The 14,789-nt window shown below is 59.5% G+C and overlaps 2 protein-coding genes across 3 annotated transcripts; one reads left to right on the forward strand and one right to left on the reverse strand.

The window, feature by feature from the left end:
- Nucleotides 1-6,117: 6,117 nt before the first annotated feature.
- NDUFA4L2 (NDUFA4 mitochondrial complex associated like 2) lies at nucleotides 6,118-8,438 on the forward strand. Its single transcript, XM_081248859.1, has 4 exons — nucleotides 6,118-6,256; nucleotides 6,618-6,706; nucleotides 7,508-7,568; nucleotides 7,692-8,438. Exons 1-4 carry the CDS (start codon nucleotides 6,200-6,202, stop codon nucleotides 7,746-7,748), a joined length of 264 nt encoding a protein of 87 aa, XP_081104985.1. The 5' UTR covers nucleotides 6,118-6,199; the 3' UTR covers nucleotides 7,749-8,438.
- A 523-nt stretch (nucleotides 8,439-8,961) lies between these two features.
- On the reverse strand, nucleotides 8,962-13,865 carry SHMT2 (serine hydroxymethyltransferase 2). Of its 2 annotated transcripts, XM_081248857.1 has the most exons (12): nucleotides 13,651-13,865; nucleotides 12,226-12,423; nucleotides 11,649-11,728; nucleotides 11,268-11,468; nucleotides 10,891-10,972; nucleotides 10,682-10,804; nucleotides 10,416-10,555; nucleotides 9,944-10,109; nucleotides 9,646-9,745; nucleotides 9,406-9,561; nucleotides 9,218-9,325; nucleotides 8,962-9,095 (listed from the first exon to the last, which is right to left on the reverse strand). In XM_081248857.1, exons 1-12 carry the CDS (start codon nucleotides 13,681-13,683, stop codon nucleotides 8,968-8,970), a joined length of 1,515 nt encoding a protein of 504 aa, XP_081104983.1. In that variant the 5' UTR covers nucleotides 13,684-13,865; the 3' UTR covers nucleotides 8,962-8,967. The 2 variants fall into 2 exon arrangements, with proteins under 2 accessions (XP_081104983.1, XP_081104984.1); XM_081248858.1 differs by lacking the exon at nucleotides 11,649-11,728 and having other exon boundaries at nucleotides 13,651-13,800.
- Between the last annotated feature and the right edge of the window lie 924 nt (nucleotides 13,866-14,789).

Below are 14,789 nucleotides of genomic sequence, written 5' to 3' on the forward strand. Positions count from 1 at the left end.
GATTTCGCCGTGGGCAGCCCCTTGCATTTCCAAACCTGGCTCAGTTCCGAGCTAGGCCGCCAGGGGGCGATGCAAGATCTCGGTTGAAGTGCGAGGGACGGGGGTGGGGGGGCGGGGGAGGAGAGGAGAGAACCGGAGACACCAAGCCCGAGACCCTGGTCCTGGAAGGGGGTGGGGTGCGTGCCGTCTCCATGGCAACACTTCCTCAAGTCCTCCGGGAACTGAGCGAGCGAGACCGGGGGGGGGGCCCTGACCCCTCCCGCGCGGCCCCCGCCCCAGCCCTTTGCGACAGGTACCAAGTGAGAGGGCGCGGGACAGACAGCTAAGCAGCTCAAGCGGAGACCCCCTCCCAGCGGTGCGCCGTATGTAAATGATATTTGCATATGCAAATATGCAAATGTACCAGCCCAGGTCGCGGTGGCAGGTGGCAGGGAGCGGGAAGGTGTAGGAAAGGGAGCTGAAGGAGACGAGGAGTTTAGGGACCTGGGAGCGGACCAGTGAGCGGCAACCTGGGGTGGCCGCTGGAATGGGGCTGGCTGAGGGTCTTGAGCTAGACGGCGGGTGGGGGAGGGTCAGCCTGGCCAGTCAAGAGATCCTCTCTCTTCTCTTCTAACGGTTGTCAGCCAGGCCTGAGGTTGGCACCGCCTAGCAAGGTTGGCAGCGGGAGCCCGGGCACCATCTGCTGCTGGCGGGGGGAGGGCAGAGTCTCAGCTGGGCTGGGGAAGAGGAGGGCCCGGGACGGGAGCGCCCCCCTTCCTTCCAGAAGGCTGAGGTGTGTTGGGGGTAGGGAAGCACACGAGAAGACTCGCCTCAGAACCTGGTTCGGTTTCCTGTTCCCTTTGCCCTTGACTGTCCCGGAGGCCTCGGGGCGGCGGCGGGGTCATCAAGGGAAGCTCAGGCAGCCCCCTCGAATCACGCTTCGGCTGGAATAGCAGATTGCAGGCCCCCCTCCACCGCCACACACAAATCAAACCTTTGCCCTCATGCCTCCTCAGGATCCACCTACCACCGAAGCGGGGGGCAGGGACGGATAGGGCTTGGGTCGCAACTCTTCATCAAGCGATCAAAGGGACTCAAAACCAGAGTCCCCCAAGATCCTCGAGAGCGCCACACACACATAATGCGGAAACAAAACCAATTTACCGCCTCATTGGGCGGCAGTGCTGGTGTAGGGGTACCGAGAAGCAGAAAGAGCTGCTGTTCTCTCCCCTACACTCGGGGGGCACCCTCCTCCCCCGCCTCCCGGAGCCGGCAGCTGTCCCTAATTAGAGCGGCGGTTTAATTGGATTTATCAGCAGTTAATAGGAAATTAAGCAAAGGGCCCGAGAGAGGGAGGGTGGGAGGAGCGGGGAGGCTGACTGTGCCGAGTTCGAAGGACGGGTGCTGGGGTGTCAGGGGTGGGGACACAAGGCCCAGTTATAGCAATTGAGCCCCTTGGTCACACCCTCTCCCCAGTACCTGCCCCGCCCGTGGACCCCGGCCCGCGGGCAGAGAGCAGGTCTCAGGAGAGGGAGGCAGGAGGGACAGCGACCCCGTGTGAGCCCCCAGTGCCCCCCACGCCTGCCAGCAGCCGCCTGGGTGATGGATGATGCTGCCTCACACTGCAAAGGTCATAAGTCTAGGCCAAGGAGCTGACTGAATTGAAAACAGACTGAAGGAGGGGCCGGGTTACTAGGGTCCAGAACACAACCCACGTCCTACCCCTCCCCAGTGCCCACCCGGCTCTTAGCAAAGAAAGTGCCCCTTGAAGTCCGAAGATTGAGCAGCACCAGGGATGAGCCTGCCTCCTGGCTGTGTTGGGGATGTGCTGGGAGTCTCCCTATGCAGTTGCTAATATCCCTCTATGGCTTTCCCACCTCTCCCCCAGCTACCGGGGTTGAGGCTGGCAGGGTCGGCTGTGGACAGAGAGGCCTAAGGTCTACACCACTGGCCCTGGGGGCCAAGAAAGGAAGTTTGTAGGCAGTCAAGCAGGGGCGCAGGGCCCACAGCCCCAGGAATCTCCTATCATCAGAGCCTCATTATGTGGCTAGACTAACAAGGCCTGCTTCAGGGGTCTCAGTGACCTCTCTGCCACACTTCGCCACCGCAGGGCACAGGCAGCAGCCCTGGCACGTGTGGGTGTGAAACTCTGAGTGTGTGGGGGGAGGGGGGAAGGGGGTTTCTCTGTGCCCCTGCTGATTATGGGTGTCTGTGTCCCTGCCCTGTAGTGTGTGTGTATGTGTGTGTCTGTGCCCTGAATGTGTGAGGTATGTCTATCGGAGTCTCAGGTGTTGTGTGTGTATACGTGTGGACCCCTGGTATGTGTGCCCCTGGTGCGTGCCTGTGCTGCTGAGTATGTCTTGTCCCCGATCTGCCCCACCCCCAACCTCTTAAGATCTTTGGCTGTCTTAGCCCCTGGGTGTCAGATGTACATATGTGCTTTGACGGGTCTACGTGTCTGTGCATTCTTCACTCCTGCGTGTGCCCCGCGTGTGGGCATTTACATGCGCTTCTGCCTGTAGGACCGTGTATGTGTAAGAACCAGGAAAAGCTTCTGGTGAGTGTGTGTTGCTCGGGCGTCTCTGCCGGCAGGTGTGTGGGCCTCAGTGACAGTGCGTGGGCGTGTGCCTGGGTGTGAGCCGCGCGGCGGCGTATATTCGAATGACAGTGTGACGCACGCACGCTCGTGTATGTGTGTGTGTGTGTGCGCGCGCGCGCTTGTGCGCTCGCCAGGGTGAGTCTCCCGCCCCCGCCCCTTCCTCTCCCCATTTCTATTCCTCTCTCCTCTCCGGGCGGGCTTGGCTCCGCCGTCCGCATCATCTCCATCCATTATTGAAGAAAGAGCCGCGTCCGCTCCAATCACATCAACAACCCCCACCCCCCTCAGTTCCGCTCGCCCCGCGGCCCCTCTGGGTGCTGGGGAGTGGGGGAGCCGCAGCGCGGCGGATGCGCCGGGCAGTAGCTGACTCATGACCCTATGCTCAGAGCTGGGCCAGGCACTGGAACGCCGGGGTCCCCGGCGGAGAGCGCTTTGCATAAACAGATGGCGCAGGCGTCTTTGTCTCGCTGGTTCGCTCGCTGCGCGGCTCCCGGCTCCGCGGCTGTCTGGCTGATGCAATCATGATCATCTCAGAGCCTCGGGACCCGGCGTCCTTAATAGCGGCAGAGGGGGTCAGGGGCCCCGGGGCTCCCGAGCAGATGCTGGGCACTGTGTCTTCCAACCCTGGCGCCCCCTCCACGCCGCACTGCTGCAGAGGGAAGAAAGAGCCCGCGCCAAGGTGACGGGCGTGTGGAGGTGACCGGGAAGGGGACCCTGGGCAGTGCCCCGAGGTGTCCCCAGGCTGTCCCGTTGGACTGCTGCAGAACCCCAGGGGCAGCAAGGCAGAGAATAGGAATAGAACCGGGGAATGGGAGGGGGGAGAAAGACAGTGACAGAGAGAGAGGCATTTGTAAAGAGAGGCACAGCGAGGTAGAGCAATATAGAGGGAAGGAGAGACGAACTGAGGGAGACACAGAGAAAGAGGTGCGGGGGGACACAGCCAGGTAAAGAGAGCTGCAGAGGGAGAGACAGAATGAGAAGGAACAGAGAGACAGTGATAGGGTATGAAGCAGACGCAGAAAAAATGGGCAGCCGGAGACTGGGGTAGGTAGGGTCAGAGGGCAGAGAGCAGTCCCGGGGCGGAGGCGGAGCCCCGGGCATCTGGGGCAGCGCAGCCTGGCGAGAGAAACTGGCCTGAACCTGGGGTGCCCGCAGCTGGCGAAGTGGGAGCTTCCTCGTCCCCTCTCCTTCCCTTCACTCGGCCCCACCTCACAACAGAAGAGTGGAAGTTGAAGGACCCACACTGCCTTGGCGGTGGGAGTGGCAGGAACGGCTGACCTGCCGGCCGGACCCACACTCCTGGCACTAATTTACCTGCTCAAAAGCCGCAGGGCGCAGGGCCAGCGTGGCCCGATAGGGGGCGCCTGAGGCATCGCCCCCTAAGAGCTTGAAAGCAGCTCCGCCTCCAGGGGGCGCCCGCACCCACGGCCCCGCTGCCAACTTTTTCCGCGGAGTCCAGCTGCTTTTGACGTTCGGCTCCAGCAGAGCGCGGATTAGTGTCTGTAAGGTTTAGGGTTCAGAGTCAGATCCCAGCGGGAACCCAACCCGCCCCTGGCCACGCCTAATCCGCAGCTAATGACCTCTGTCGGCTCGGTCAGTGTGGCCTGAGTCCTTCTGGTGGGAAAATGCGGGGAGGTGGGAAGAAATGGGATGTGGAACCCAAGCAGTTCTGTGTCTCAGCTTGGCCGCAGAGACCACGATCCAGAGATGGGCGGGGCCTTAGAAATAGGGTCACCGACAAGGGGTCAGAGACAAGTACCAGAAGCAGGTGAAGGCTCAAGGAGCCCCGGAGAGGCAAGCGCGAAAGCAGTAATGTAATAAGGAACTCCGGCGGGGGCCCAAGGCAGGAGGATCAACGGCGGCTCCAAGGAAAGAAGCGGGTCAGAGGGTTCGGAATGCGCTAGGCCCGGGTCACTGGAACTCACTAGAAAGGGCACCGGAAGGAGGGCGAGGGCCCAAGAAGCAAAGGGGCGCGGTACAGGGGCCAGACATCCCTATAGGCATCCTGGCTCCCCAGCTGTGCCACAAGAGCCAGATGTGCAGCCCAGCTGTGCGGCCCTCGAGCTCGAGCTCCAGGAGTGATTTTTAGTCCCAGAGACTGGAGGGCTAAGGGGCACAGGTGACCGGACACCCTAGCCCCTGACCCAGCCCTGGAGGTGCGGGTGCTCAGGGAGGGCCGGGCTCTGCGCTGCTCCAGGCTCTGACATCCCGTCAGTCGCCCTCCCCCGTCCCCCACACACGTAAGCACTGAGTCTCTGTCTCTTTGTTCTCGCCGTGTCTCTGACACTTTATCTCATTATCCGCCGGAGGGAGGCGGAGAGCTCGGGACCCCGCAGCCTAATTACAGCCGCGCTTGTCAGCTCAGGAGGCTGGGGAGGTATCAGCTCGGGGCGAAAGCAGGAGGCCCCCCAGAAAGGGACTTCTCCCTCTCGGTGCTCTGAGGGGCACAGTGGTGGGTGCACAGCTCGCCCCTGCCTGGGCACCACGAGGCTCTGGAGGGGAGAAGTGGGAGAGCTGTGTAGGATGGGCTGCCAGGGCAGCAGTGGGGGAGGCAGGGAGGATGGAGGTTAGCGTGGAGTGAGGAGAGGTGGTTAGGGCTCCGCTCCTGGGTCCCTAGGACCCCAGTTTCCCGAAGACGGTGGCAGTGAGCTTTCCAACGCTGACAACATAGCATACACGCGAGTTCATACACCCTAGTTGGTCGCGTAAAGGGAGGCAAACGCTCTACGACGCTTCTGTCTCTGTGTCTTTTTCTCTTTTCTCCTTCAACATCTTTTCTATCTTTCCTCGACTGTTTCCTTTACTCCATTCTCTTTCTCTCCATCACAGCCAGAGACAGAACATGGCCTCCTTGGATGGCTACCCCAGGTAGGCAGGGGAAGGAAGTCTCTCAAGCCCCCAAACTTAACCAACTGATTTATCCTATTCTGAGCCAGGTGTAAGATAATGCCCGGCTTCCCTGGCCTCCAAACACTGTTCCAGGCTCACCGCAACGCAGCTTGGAGAAACCAACTTGAAGAAACCACCCAGGACTAGAGCGGCTGGGGCAGCTTTAGTGCTGTTGGTCTATCTGTCCCCCCCCTCTTCCCACTATACTGTGGAGGGAGACAGAACCAGGGCTCCCAAGACCTGCCAGCTCCTGGGTGGCTCTAGGGGTGTCAGGGAAGCATTACAGATGCCCTCATTCTTTCCGGGCCCCTCCTGGTCCCACCTGTGAACACTCCCACCTGCACTTTGCTGGAGGTCTGTCTGCCTGTCCCATGGTGAGTCCCTCCTCCCACTTCTGATCCCCCTCAATCAGTCTCTGAGCCAGAGTCTTCGAGGCCTCTCCCTTGGACCAGCCCAAAGCCCAAAGCATGATGATGTCCCATGGGCCAGGGTCTGACCCCTTGGTGTGGAGAGTGGATGAGCAGAAATGCCCCTGTTCCCCAACAGTTCTCTTCCCAGCCGAGCCTGGAACTGCCGTAGGGAGAGAGATTGGGGGCGGGGAGAGTCTGATGAAGCGGCCGGGCTGGGCCAGGCTGGGCTGGGCTGGGCTGACCCCTCCCCAGAGAGGGGCGGGACCCCAGGAGGAGCAAGGGAGCAGGGACGCTGGAGAGGACCAGACACTGGAGAGGCGATATGGCAGGAACCAGCCTCGGAGCCCGCTTCTACCGGCAGATCAAGAGACATCCCGGGGTGAGTTTGGTCCCAGGAGCCATGATTCTACCTTCTAACTCTCTAGCTGCCCTGGCAACCCCCAAATCTCCCAGTACCCTGCCTCTTGCCTAGTTCCCCCAAAGCTCCTAATATTTCTTCAGGGTGCCCTCAATCCATCCCTGCAATATGCCCTCCGTGTCCCTTGAATCCACCTCAGACAGACTCGCAATAGGTTGAGGGAGACTACGGCAAAAATGGTGTGGGAGGCTGCCGGTCCTCCCTCGCGGAAGGGAGGGGGCGCCAGACCCGGGGTGGGGGAGCGGGCGGGCCGAGCAGAAAAGCTTGTAAAGGGCGATTGGGAGGGGTGCTGCCCCTGAAAGTTCCCTCTGTCTTCCCGCAGCTCATCCCGATGATCGGCTTCATTGGCCTGGGCATGGGCAGCGCTACGCTCTACTTGCTGCGACTCGCCCTGCGCAGCCCCGACGTCTGGTAAAGGCCGGCTTGGGACGCAGGAAGGGGTCCTGGGTGGGGCAAGATGAGACAGGGACGCACGGGCCTCCCAGGAATGGTGGGAATGAGGGGTCCTCGCGGAAATCCCCAGGCAGGTGGCATCTCGGGGCTGGAGCCCGCTCCTGACCTGCGAGGCCCCCCGCCTTCGCTCGGCCCCACCAGACAGCTCACTCCTCAGTGGCTGGCGACTCGGCCTGCTTTGGGCTGCGGAACTAGCACCGCTCCCGGCCGCGTTGCCATGGTGACGCCGCTCTGCTGGCCGTCGGTGGCCTTCTGGTACCTCTGTCTCGCCGCCCAAGCGCTGGGGGGGTGTGGCCGGGTGAGCTGCTGGGGGCGCCTTTGGGGCCGGGGCGGCGCGGAGACCGCAAGCCCCGCCAGAGGCGGCGGGAGTGTAGGGTCCTCCAGCACGCAGGAGCACCCTCGGCGTTGTCTGAATTCGAGGCACATCACTACAACCCCAGCGCCTCGGGATTTCTGCCTGATTCCCACCGCTCTGCTCTATGGGGCTAACCTGGGGTGACAAGGAGCAGGCGGGAGTCCCTGGGCCGGGTTGTCACGTCTGTCACCTGGTCCCAGGCTGACAATGCTGACAGCCTTCTTGTCTCACTTGTCAGCACCCGCTAATGTGCCCCCTCTCCTCTCAGTGTCTGGGAAATGCCCCCCACCTCCGCGGAAGAGGGGGCGTGCTGGGGCGGGGGCGCAGACCCTGCGGGTGCCCTGAGGCTCCAGAGTCCTAGCTCCCAGAGAGGAAACCCTAACCCTCCCCCTCCCTCTCCACAGCTGGGACCGAAAGAACAACCCGGAGCCCTGGAACCGCCTGAGCCCCAATGACCAGTACAAGGTAACTCCCAGTGGCTTCAGGGTTGCGCCTCCATCCGCTCATCTCTTGATCCCAGCTGGCACCTCCCACCCCAGCAAAGGGAGGCCTGGGGCACTCGGTGCAACCCCCCTTTCTCTCCTGTAGTTCCTTGCAGTTTCCACTGACTATAAGAAACTGAAGAAAGACCGGCCAGACTTCTAAGCCTGGCTGCAGAGCACATCGATGTAAACCACCACCAGCCAGCCTACTCATTTTTTCCGCTCTCCACCGCCCACCCCAGGGCACCACTCTAGCCACCCTGTCCAGCTCCTGCTTACACAGGCCGGTTCCCACGAGGGCAGCCAGCTCCACCCCCACCCTCTTCCCTTGCTCCCAGCAGCGGAAGCACCTCTGACCCTCAGCTTCAGTCCCACGAGGGGGGAGGGGGAGGGGGAGTTAGGAGGACAGGCAGTAGCCTGGGCAACCCAAAAGGCCCATGCCAGCCCCCCTGCCCCGCAGGCCTCACAGGGCGTGGTACACACTACGTGTGGAGCGTGGCCTACGTGAGAGCCAAGACCAAGCAGAGGCCTGAGTGCCAAGTGACGTGGCGGGCCCCACGTTAGCCCAGGCTCTGGGCACCAGCCCAGGGGCGGTGCTACTTTGGCTCGACTGGGCTCGACCAGGCTCGTCACTGACAGCCCAGCCAGCCTGGGATGAGGCACCTACACCCAAGGAGGTGAAGCTCACTCCTGGCAGTGCCCAAGCCCCCTGCTTCCCATGCAAATGGGCACCCCCTCCCGCCTCACACCTGGGCCTCCCCCTGCCTTCCCTACCCCTCCCTGCTCCCCTCCGTCCCCTGGGATCAAACAGAAGCAGCCGTGGGCAAAATACAATTTCATTTAACAAATTGAATTTGCTGCGCCTGCTAATCACGTCTGGTGTCGGCTCTGATCAGAGGGAGAGGAGACTGCAGCCCCAGGGGTCCTTGTGGTAGTGGTGGGAGGGAACGGAGGGACATGCTGAGGGAGACAAATCACCACCTGGCCCAGGGGACCCCTCCCACAGTAACAGAAGCTCAGGGCAGGTCAGCATTTTATTAGATAAAAATGAAAGAAGGGTGCCTACCCACGCCTTCCTCTGGCTCACAAGGGCAACTCCCCCCTCCCCAAGAGAGGGCAGGGAGTCTATAACACTGAGATAATGAGAGAGGTTAGGGCAGAAAGCCCCAAGCCTCTTCCTTCTAAGTCTTGTTACAAGAAGAAACCTCCTCAGCTACAAATCCTGGGAAGGGGAACTATACCCGCCTTTTCCCCTAAGTGGGCGGCCTTCCCCTCCTCCAGCAAAAAATTGGAAGATAGGCAGTCACCCCCCAACCCCAACTTGTCCAGGTAGGGGGAAGAGGAATAAACGTCAGTCTGTGCGCTTCATTTCTTAGGTGCCTTCAGTGCTCATCAAAACCAGGCATGGGGAAGGCCTTGGCAAACTGCTCCACCCGTCCCCTGAGGTCAGCCAGCCGACGACTTGTTTCTGGGTCTTTGAGCAGGAAGGATTTGAAATCCTGGAGTTTGGCTAGAGATGGGGGAGAAAAAAAACGTTGTCAGAGCTCTGGGGAAGGCCATTCGATCAGCTGAAGGAGGGGGGAGACAGTGAATGTAAACTGGGTGGGGGCAGGGGAGGTCTTGCCCACTCACTGGTCTTGCTCTTCACCTCCAAGCCGATGTTGACGCCTTCATCTATAAAGCCCACAACTTTCCGGAAGTCATCCTCACGGAACTGTCGAGAAGTCAAGGCTGGGGCCCCTGAGAGAGAGGCAGGAGAGGATTAGCATGGCCCAAGCCCACCTGGCAGCCACCCTTCCCTCCTGGAACCCAGGTCTCACCCAGCCGCAGGCCCCCAGGTGTGATGGCACTTCGATCTCCAGGACAGGTGTTCTTGTTGGCTGTGATGGATACGAGTTCCAACACCCGTTCAGCTCGAGCTCCATCCAGGCCCTTGGGCCGCAGGTCTACCAGCACTAGGTGGTTGTCAGTGCCACCTGAGGGGGGACAGTAAGCAGGAAGTACTGAGTCCTGGGCCTCTGCCTGAGGGAACAGAGGCTTTCACCTACCCCCCGGCTCACCAGACACCAGCGAGTAGCCTCGCTCTAGCAGGGCATCAGCCATGGCCCGAGCGTTCTTCAGAACCTGCAGGGAGTACTCCCGGAACATGGGGGTGCAGGCCTGGAGATGAGAGAGAGCAGCACTGTCACCTTAAGCCCTGCCCCTTCGGCCCCTCCACCCCCAGCATAGTGTGACCCCATCCCAACGCCCTCCCATCCTGGCACCTCCCTTCCATCAGCTCCAACTTCAGTTGGCAAGGTGCAGGGTCTGAACCTGTAGGCCATGCCCCACCCACCCCACAAGAGTAGGCTCCCCAACCTGCTTTAGGGCTACAGCCACCGCAGCAATGGCATGGTTGTGGGGGCCCCCCTGCAGGGATGGGAACACAGCAAAGTTGATTCGGTCCTCAAACGTGTAAGGGATCTCCCGGCCCGTCTTGGGGTCCACAGCCCGCACCCCCTTCCGGTAGAAGATGAGTCCTGACCTGTGCAGGAGGTAGGCGGTCAGAAGCTAAGCCGAAAAGAAAGGGCAAGGGGGTGGGGAGAACAGAGGAAGCTGGCTGGCCCAGCCCTGCAGGCTCTAGAGTCCAGCACAGTTGTGCTCCGTGTGCTAGACTCCAGGGGCTGAGGGGAGCAGCCCTCACCTCCACCCCCAAACCCCCTACTGGGGAACTGCCTCCACGGGCAAGAGAAGGAGAACTGTCATAGACAGGGCTTCTGGTGGGAATGAATTCCTCAGATCCAGCCCAACAACGCCCCGGGAGTGAAGGCAGTGAGAGGCAAGGCCTGACCTGGCCCCTCGAAGGGTCTTGTGAGTGGTGGTGGTGACAACATCCGCATGCTCGAAAGGTGAGGGGATCACCTTGGCAGCCACAAGGCCACTGATGTGGGCCATGTCCGCCAGCAGGTGTGCCTTGACCTCATCACACACCTGGGCAGGTACAGAGACAGGCCTCAGCCTGGGGAGGGCCCAGACAGGCCTGCCCAAGGCTGCCCCTCCTCCAAAATCTCCCCACCAACCCTTAGGGAGGGGCAGGTACTCCAGCCCTCCACTCACCTCTCTCATGCGGGCGTAGTCGATGAGGCGAGCATAGGCACTGGTACCAGCTATGATGAGTCGAGGTCGGAAGAGCCGAGCAGTGAGTGCCAGCTGGTCATAGTCAATGAGGCCAGTTTTGGGCTGGACAGACAGACAAAAAGCTAAAGCCCTAGGAAGAAAGCAGGGCAGCTCCTCACAGCTCCCTCCCCACACCCTAGAGCACTCACATTCAGTTTGTAGGGCATAGACTCGAAGAAGATGGATGTAGCTGAGATCCGCTTGACATCAGACATGTAGCCGTGGGTGAGACTGGGAGGGGAGGAGAGGAAGTAGGCAGGTTCAGAGTGGAATAACTCTCAGACTTAGCCACTCCCTTCCTACCCCACTCCAAAGGCCGGGGTCTCTGGAACACTTCTCCTAGCAGGCACCACCCTCATGGCTCTGGGCACTGCTTTCTGGGGTCTTATCTTCCTCATTCACTGGAATTTGCAGGACTGGGAGAGCCCTGTTTCATCCGCATGGAACACAGCAGGTGTTCAACAAATTACTCTTCTCCCATGCCCATACTGCCTACAAGCCCATCACCCACCCCATCTATACTCACTGGCCCCCATCGGGCAGGTCCAGCCCCATGATTCGGTCATGAGGCTGCAGAAGGGCTGTGTAGGCAGCCAGGTTGGCTGGGGACCCCGAGTAAGGCTGGACATTGACTCCCCACTGAGCAGGATCCAGGTCAAAGGCCTCCAAGGCCCGGCGCTGACACAGCAGCTCGATTTCATCCACTACCTCTGCTCCTCCATAGTACCTGCAATGGAAGGGGAGTGGATCAGGGCACAGAGAAGGGGTTCCACCATCCCCCTGGACCAGCAGCAAAGGACTGGGAAGGCCACTTCTCTATGCACACTGGGAGGGTACAGGCAGGTGTCCCCCACGGGGATCACCATCCCTGAGGCTGTCCTCCAGCCTTCTGGTGCCTAGCCCTCACCTCTTGCCAGGATAACCCTCCGAGTACTTGTTGTTCAGACAGGACCCCAGGGCCTCCAGCGCAGCTCGGCTGCAGAAGTTCTGGGGTGGGGGAGGGGGCAATGTCAGAAGGTATTGAGCCCCCTTCCCTGGATCCCACAGCCCCATCATGCCAGAGCCCCAGGCTGCAGGGAGGAGCCGGGTTCTACAGAAAGCTCTGTTCATTTAGGATTCCGTGCCAGGCCTGGGGCAGGGCCAGAGCAGCATCCTCAGAAACCCAGCTGCTGTGATAGGTGTCTCCAGCAAGGCCACCTGTCCAGTTGAACCTGTGCTTCCAAGCTTCTCTTTCCTCTTGGGATGAAAGAGGGACCAGACTAAACTATAGGAGCCCCGGGAGGCTCTGGAAGCTTTCTAATGCCCCATCCCATAAGCCAGACTGGCCCTGCCTTTGCTTCAGAGGTCAGTAAGAAGAGAGAAAGATGAGGTCCAGCAGGAAGGCCCTGAGTCTGAAAGGGAGAGCTGGAGAAATAGCAGGAAGATGACCTGTTACTTGCAGCACCCACGGTGGCCTAAGCCCTGGCCCCTCTCCCAGGCCCCACCTCTGAAGCAATGAGCTCCAGGCCACGACACTGCCTGTCCTTCTCTCTCCGTAGCAGCTCCCACATCTCAGGGTCACTGTCCGATAGACTCTCCTGGCCTGACCAGCCCTTGGTTGCTTCTCCAGTCTGGGTCTGGGCTGCCTCGCTGTGCTGGGACCGTATGGCCATCCTGACCAGCCGACCACATCTCCGCAGAGGCTGGGGGAGGAAAAGACAGGGTCAAAGAAAAAGTGCCCAGACAAAAACAGTCAACAACCCTCGGCCATGCTTATCAGGCCCTCAGGCTCCATATCCAGCAGCCAGTTGTCTCGTCGGTCTGTTCCAGTTCTCACCACTCCCACCTCCACCTTCAAAAGTCAGTTCTAGGGCTTCCCTGGTGGCACAGTGGTTGGGAGTCCGCCTGCCAATGCAGGGGACACAGGTTCGTGACCCGGTCCGGGAAGATCCCACATGCCGCAAAGTGGCTGGGCCTGTGAGCCATGGCCGCTGAGCCTGCGCGTCCGGAGCCTGTGCTCCGCGACGGCAGAGGCCACAACTGTGAGAGGCCCGCATACCGCAAAAAAAAAAAAAAAAAAAAAAAAAAAAAAAGTCAGTTCTAGAGCCAAGGCTGAGATCAATGTCCAGGGGGTGGTTCTGATTCGGTCCATTCACCTCACCTCAGACTCTCCCTCCACCTCTGCCCTTGAACCACTCAGCAAAGCCTCGGACGAAGTCTGTCCTCTAGAAGCCTATGTCTCTGGAACTCAGGGGCAGTCCCCACCCACAGAAACACATGGTCTTCCTGCAGAGCCTTCACAAAGTGATACCCTAGTCAGGGTGGGAGGCAACCAAACTGGCAAGAGTTAGGGCAACGAGCTGTACAGGTGGTTTCCTGAGCAACGGAGGTGGCAGGGTAGACCTTCAGCAGCCACTGGGGAAGAGATGTGTGTACGGGGTTGGGGGTGGACTGCTGGCAGGGAAGCAAAAACCCACATCTTGTCTTTTGTGCTCCCTACTCTTTCCACCTCCTTTCAGCCCACAGAGCCGCGGGACCCCTGATACAAGCAAGGGTGACCAGCTGCATCATTTGCATGGCTCAGAGCTCGCAGGAAAGACTTAGCTCGCCGGTCCAGGCCAGGAACCCCGCTCGCTGGCCAGCACGGGGTCCACAGTTCTCTTCCCTAATGCCACGTCAAATGGGCGGTCACAAGGCCTTGGGGCATCTGGTTACCGGAATGGAGAGGGGCCCCAATCACCCCGCGTGCACAGGGGGTCTCAGGGACCCCCTAGTTGCACATTCTCTCTCCCCTCCCGCTCTCCCCTCCCGGAGGACCCAGACCACGTGCGTTTAAAAGCCCAGAGAACCCAAGTTTGTGAATAGTTAACTAGGATAGGAGGGGAGCTTACTTCCTACTAGTCACCCAGCCTCCGGAGCCCCATTCTTACCCGAGTCGCCCAGAGCAAAGAGAAGGGCAACATCGCAACCGGAGATGAAGGTCGCAGGAGGTCCAGGCACCAACTCCGGCCGGGGAAAACGAGAGGTTGGAAGAAGACTGATCGGAGAACGCATGCGCGAAAAGAGCTGCCGGGAAGCCACAGAATTAGGGCGGGGTCTACGCATGCGTAAGGTGGACGCTTTAGGGTCTTTTGGGAATTGTAGTTTTTTTCCCCTCTTCTTCACTTTCGTTTCCCGTCTGTAGCCCCAGGGTCAGAAGCTTTTGCCTGAAAGAAAAGAGATCCAGTGCCGCCCCATCTCCTTGTTGTCCTGAAGTTCTTCAAGGTTTTCTTTCTTTCTTTTTTTTTTTCCTGTCTGTTGTCCAGACAGCAACAATTTATTGGGTGTCTACTGAGTGAACCTAGCATTATTAGGCTCTCTGGGAAATACAAAGACTCCTATTACAGGCTGAAGAGCCCTGTTGCACTGGAAAGCACCCTGGTTTGGAAGAGTGAGAGACCCAAGTTCAAGTTCCAGCTCTGGGACTAACTAGCAAATTAGCCTATTTGAGCCGCATTTTCCTCATTTATAAATCAATAATAAAATAACGTGGGAATTAAATGAGGCTGTATGCAAACATGCTCTTGGATGGATCATCCCCCCCCCCATCCTCACAAACCTGCCTCCTCCGTGGCCATCTCCTCTTTCCCTGGGACATCCGGGAGCTAGCTGAGGTGCTCCCTCCTTTCCCTGCACTTGTTGAATTTTGTTACCAATTCATTCTTGCTGCTCCAGCAATCACGGAGCTCTCTTTGTATCCTAGGGCTATAGATCCTTGGAGCTGGAAGGGATCTTCCTTGTAGCCTGACTTCATCTGGACTCATCCTATAGGGGAGGGACTCATCGATCCCTCCAGGAGTAGGTTCCCAAACCTGGACATCAGAATTGGCTGGGAAATGTGATATAAATATATGAGTGGGGAGCCTTTCCTCAGAGGTTCTAATTCAATGGATCTTAAAGAGTGGGCATTTGCCCACTCACGCTGAAACACAACAAAACCTCTCCTTAGTGATTCTAATAAGCAGTGAATTTGAGAACCACTGCCTTACAACATTACAATTCATTCATTCAGCAGACACATTGAGCCCCT

This window comes from Mesoplodon bidens (genome assembly GCF_964165515.1).
Source record: "Mesoplodon bidens genome assembly, chromosome: 11".
Taxonomy (NCBI): Eukaryota; Metazoa; Chordata; class Mammalia; order Artiodactyla; family Ziphiidae; genus Mesoplodon; species Mesoplodon bidens.

Bases quoted from the DNA above. Each gene is read 5' to 3' on its own strand.
- NDUFA4L2 (XM_081248859.1), top strand. From the start codon at position 6,200: ATGGCAGGAACCAGCCTCGGAGCCCGCTTCTACCGGCAGATCAAGAGA. The intron at 6,707-7,507 runs GTAAAGGCCGGC...CCCTCTCCACAG, and splicing joins CTGCGCAGCCCCGACGTCTG to CTGGGACCGAAAGAACAACC. The intron at 7,569-7,691 runs GTAACTCCCAGT...TCTCTCCTGTAG, and splicing joins GCCCCAATGACCAGTACAAG to TTCCTTGCAGTTTCCACTGA.
- SHMT2 (XM_081248857.1), bottom strand. From the start codon at position 13,683: ATGTTGCCCTTCTCTTTGCTCTGGGCGACTCGG. The intron at 11,729-12,225 runs GTGGGGCCTGGG...CCCCCACCCCAG, and splicing joins TGGAGCTCATTGCTTCAGAG to AACTTCTGCAGCCGAGCTGC. The intron at 9,096-9,217 runs GTGAGTGGGCAA...CCCCATCTCTAG, and splicing joins GGAGGTGAAGAGCAAGACCA to CCAAACTCCAGGATTTCAAA.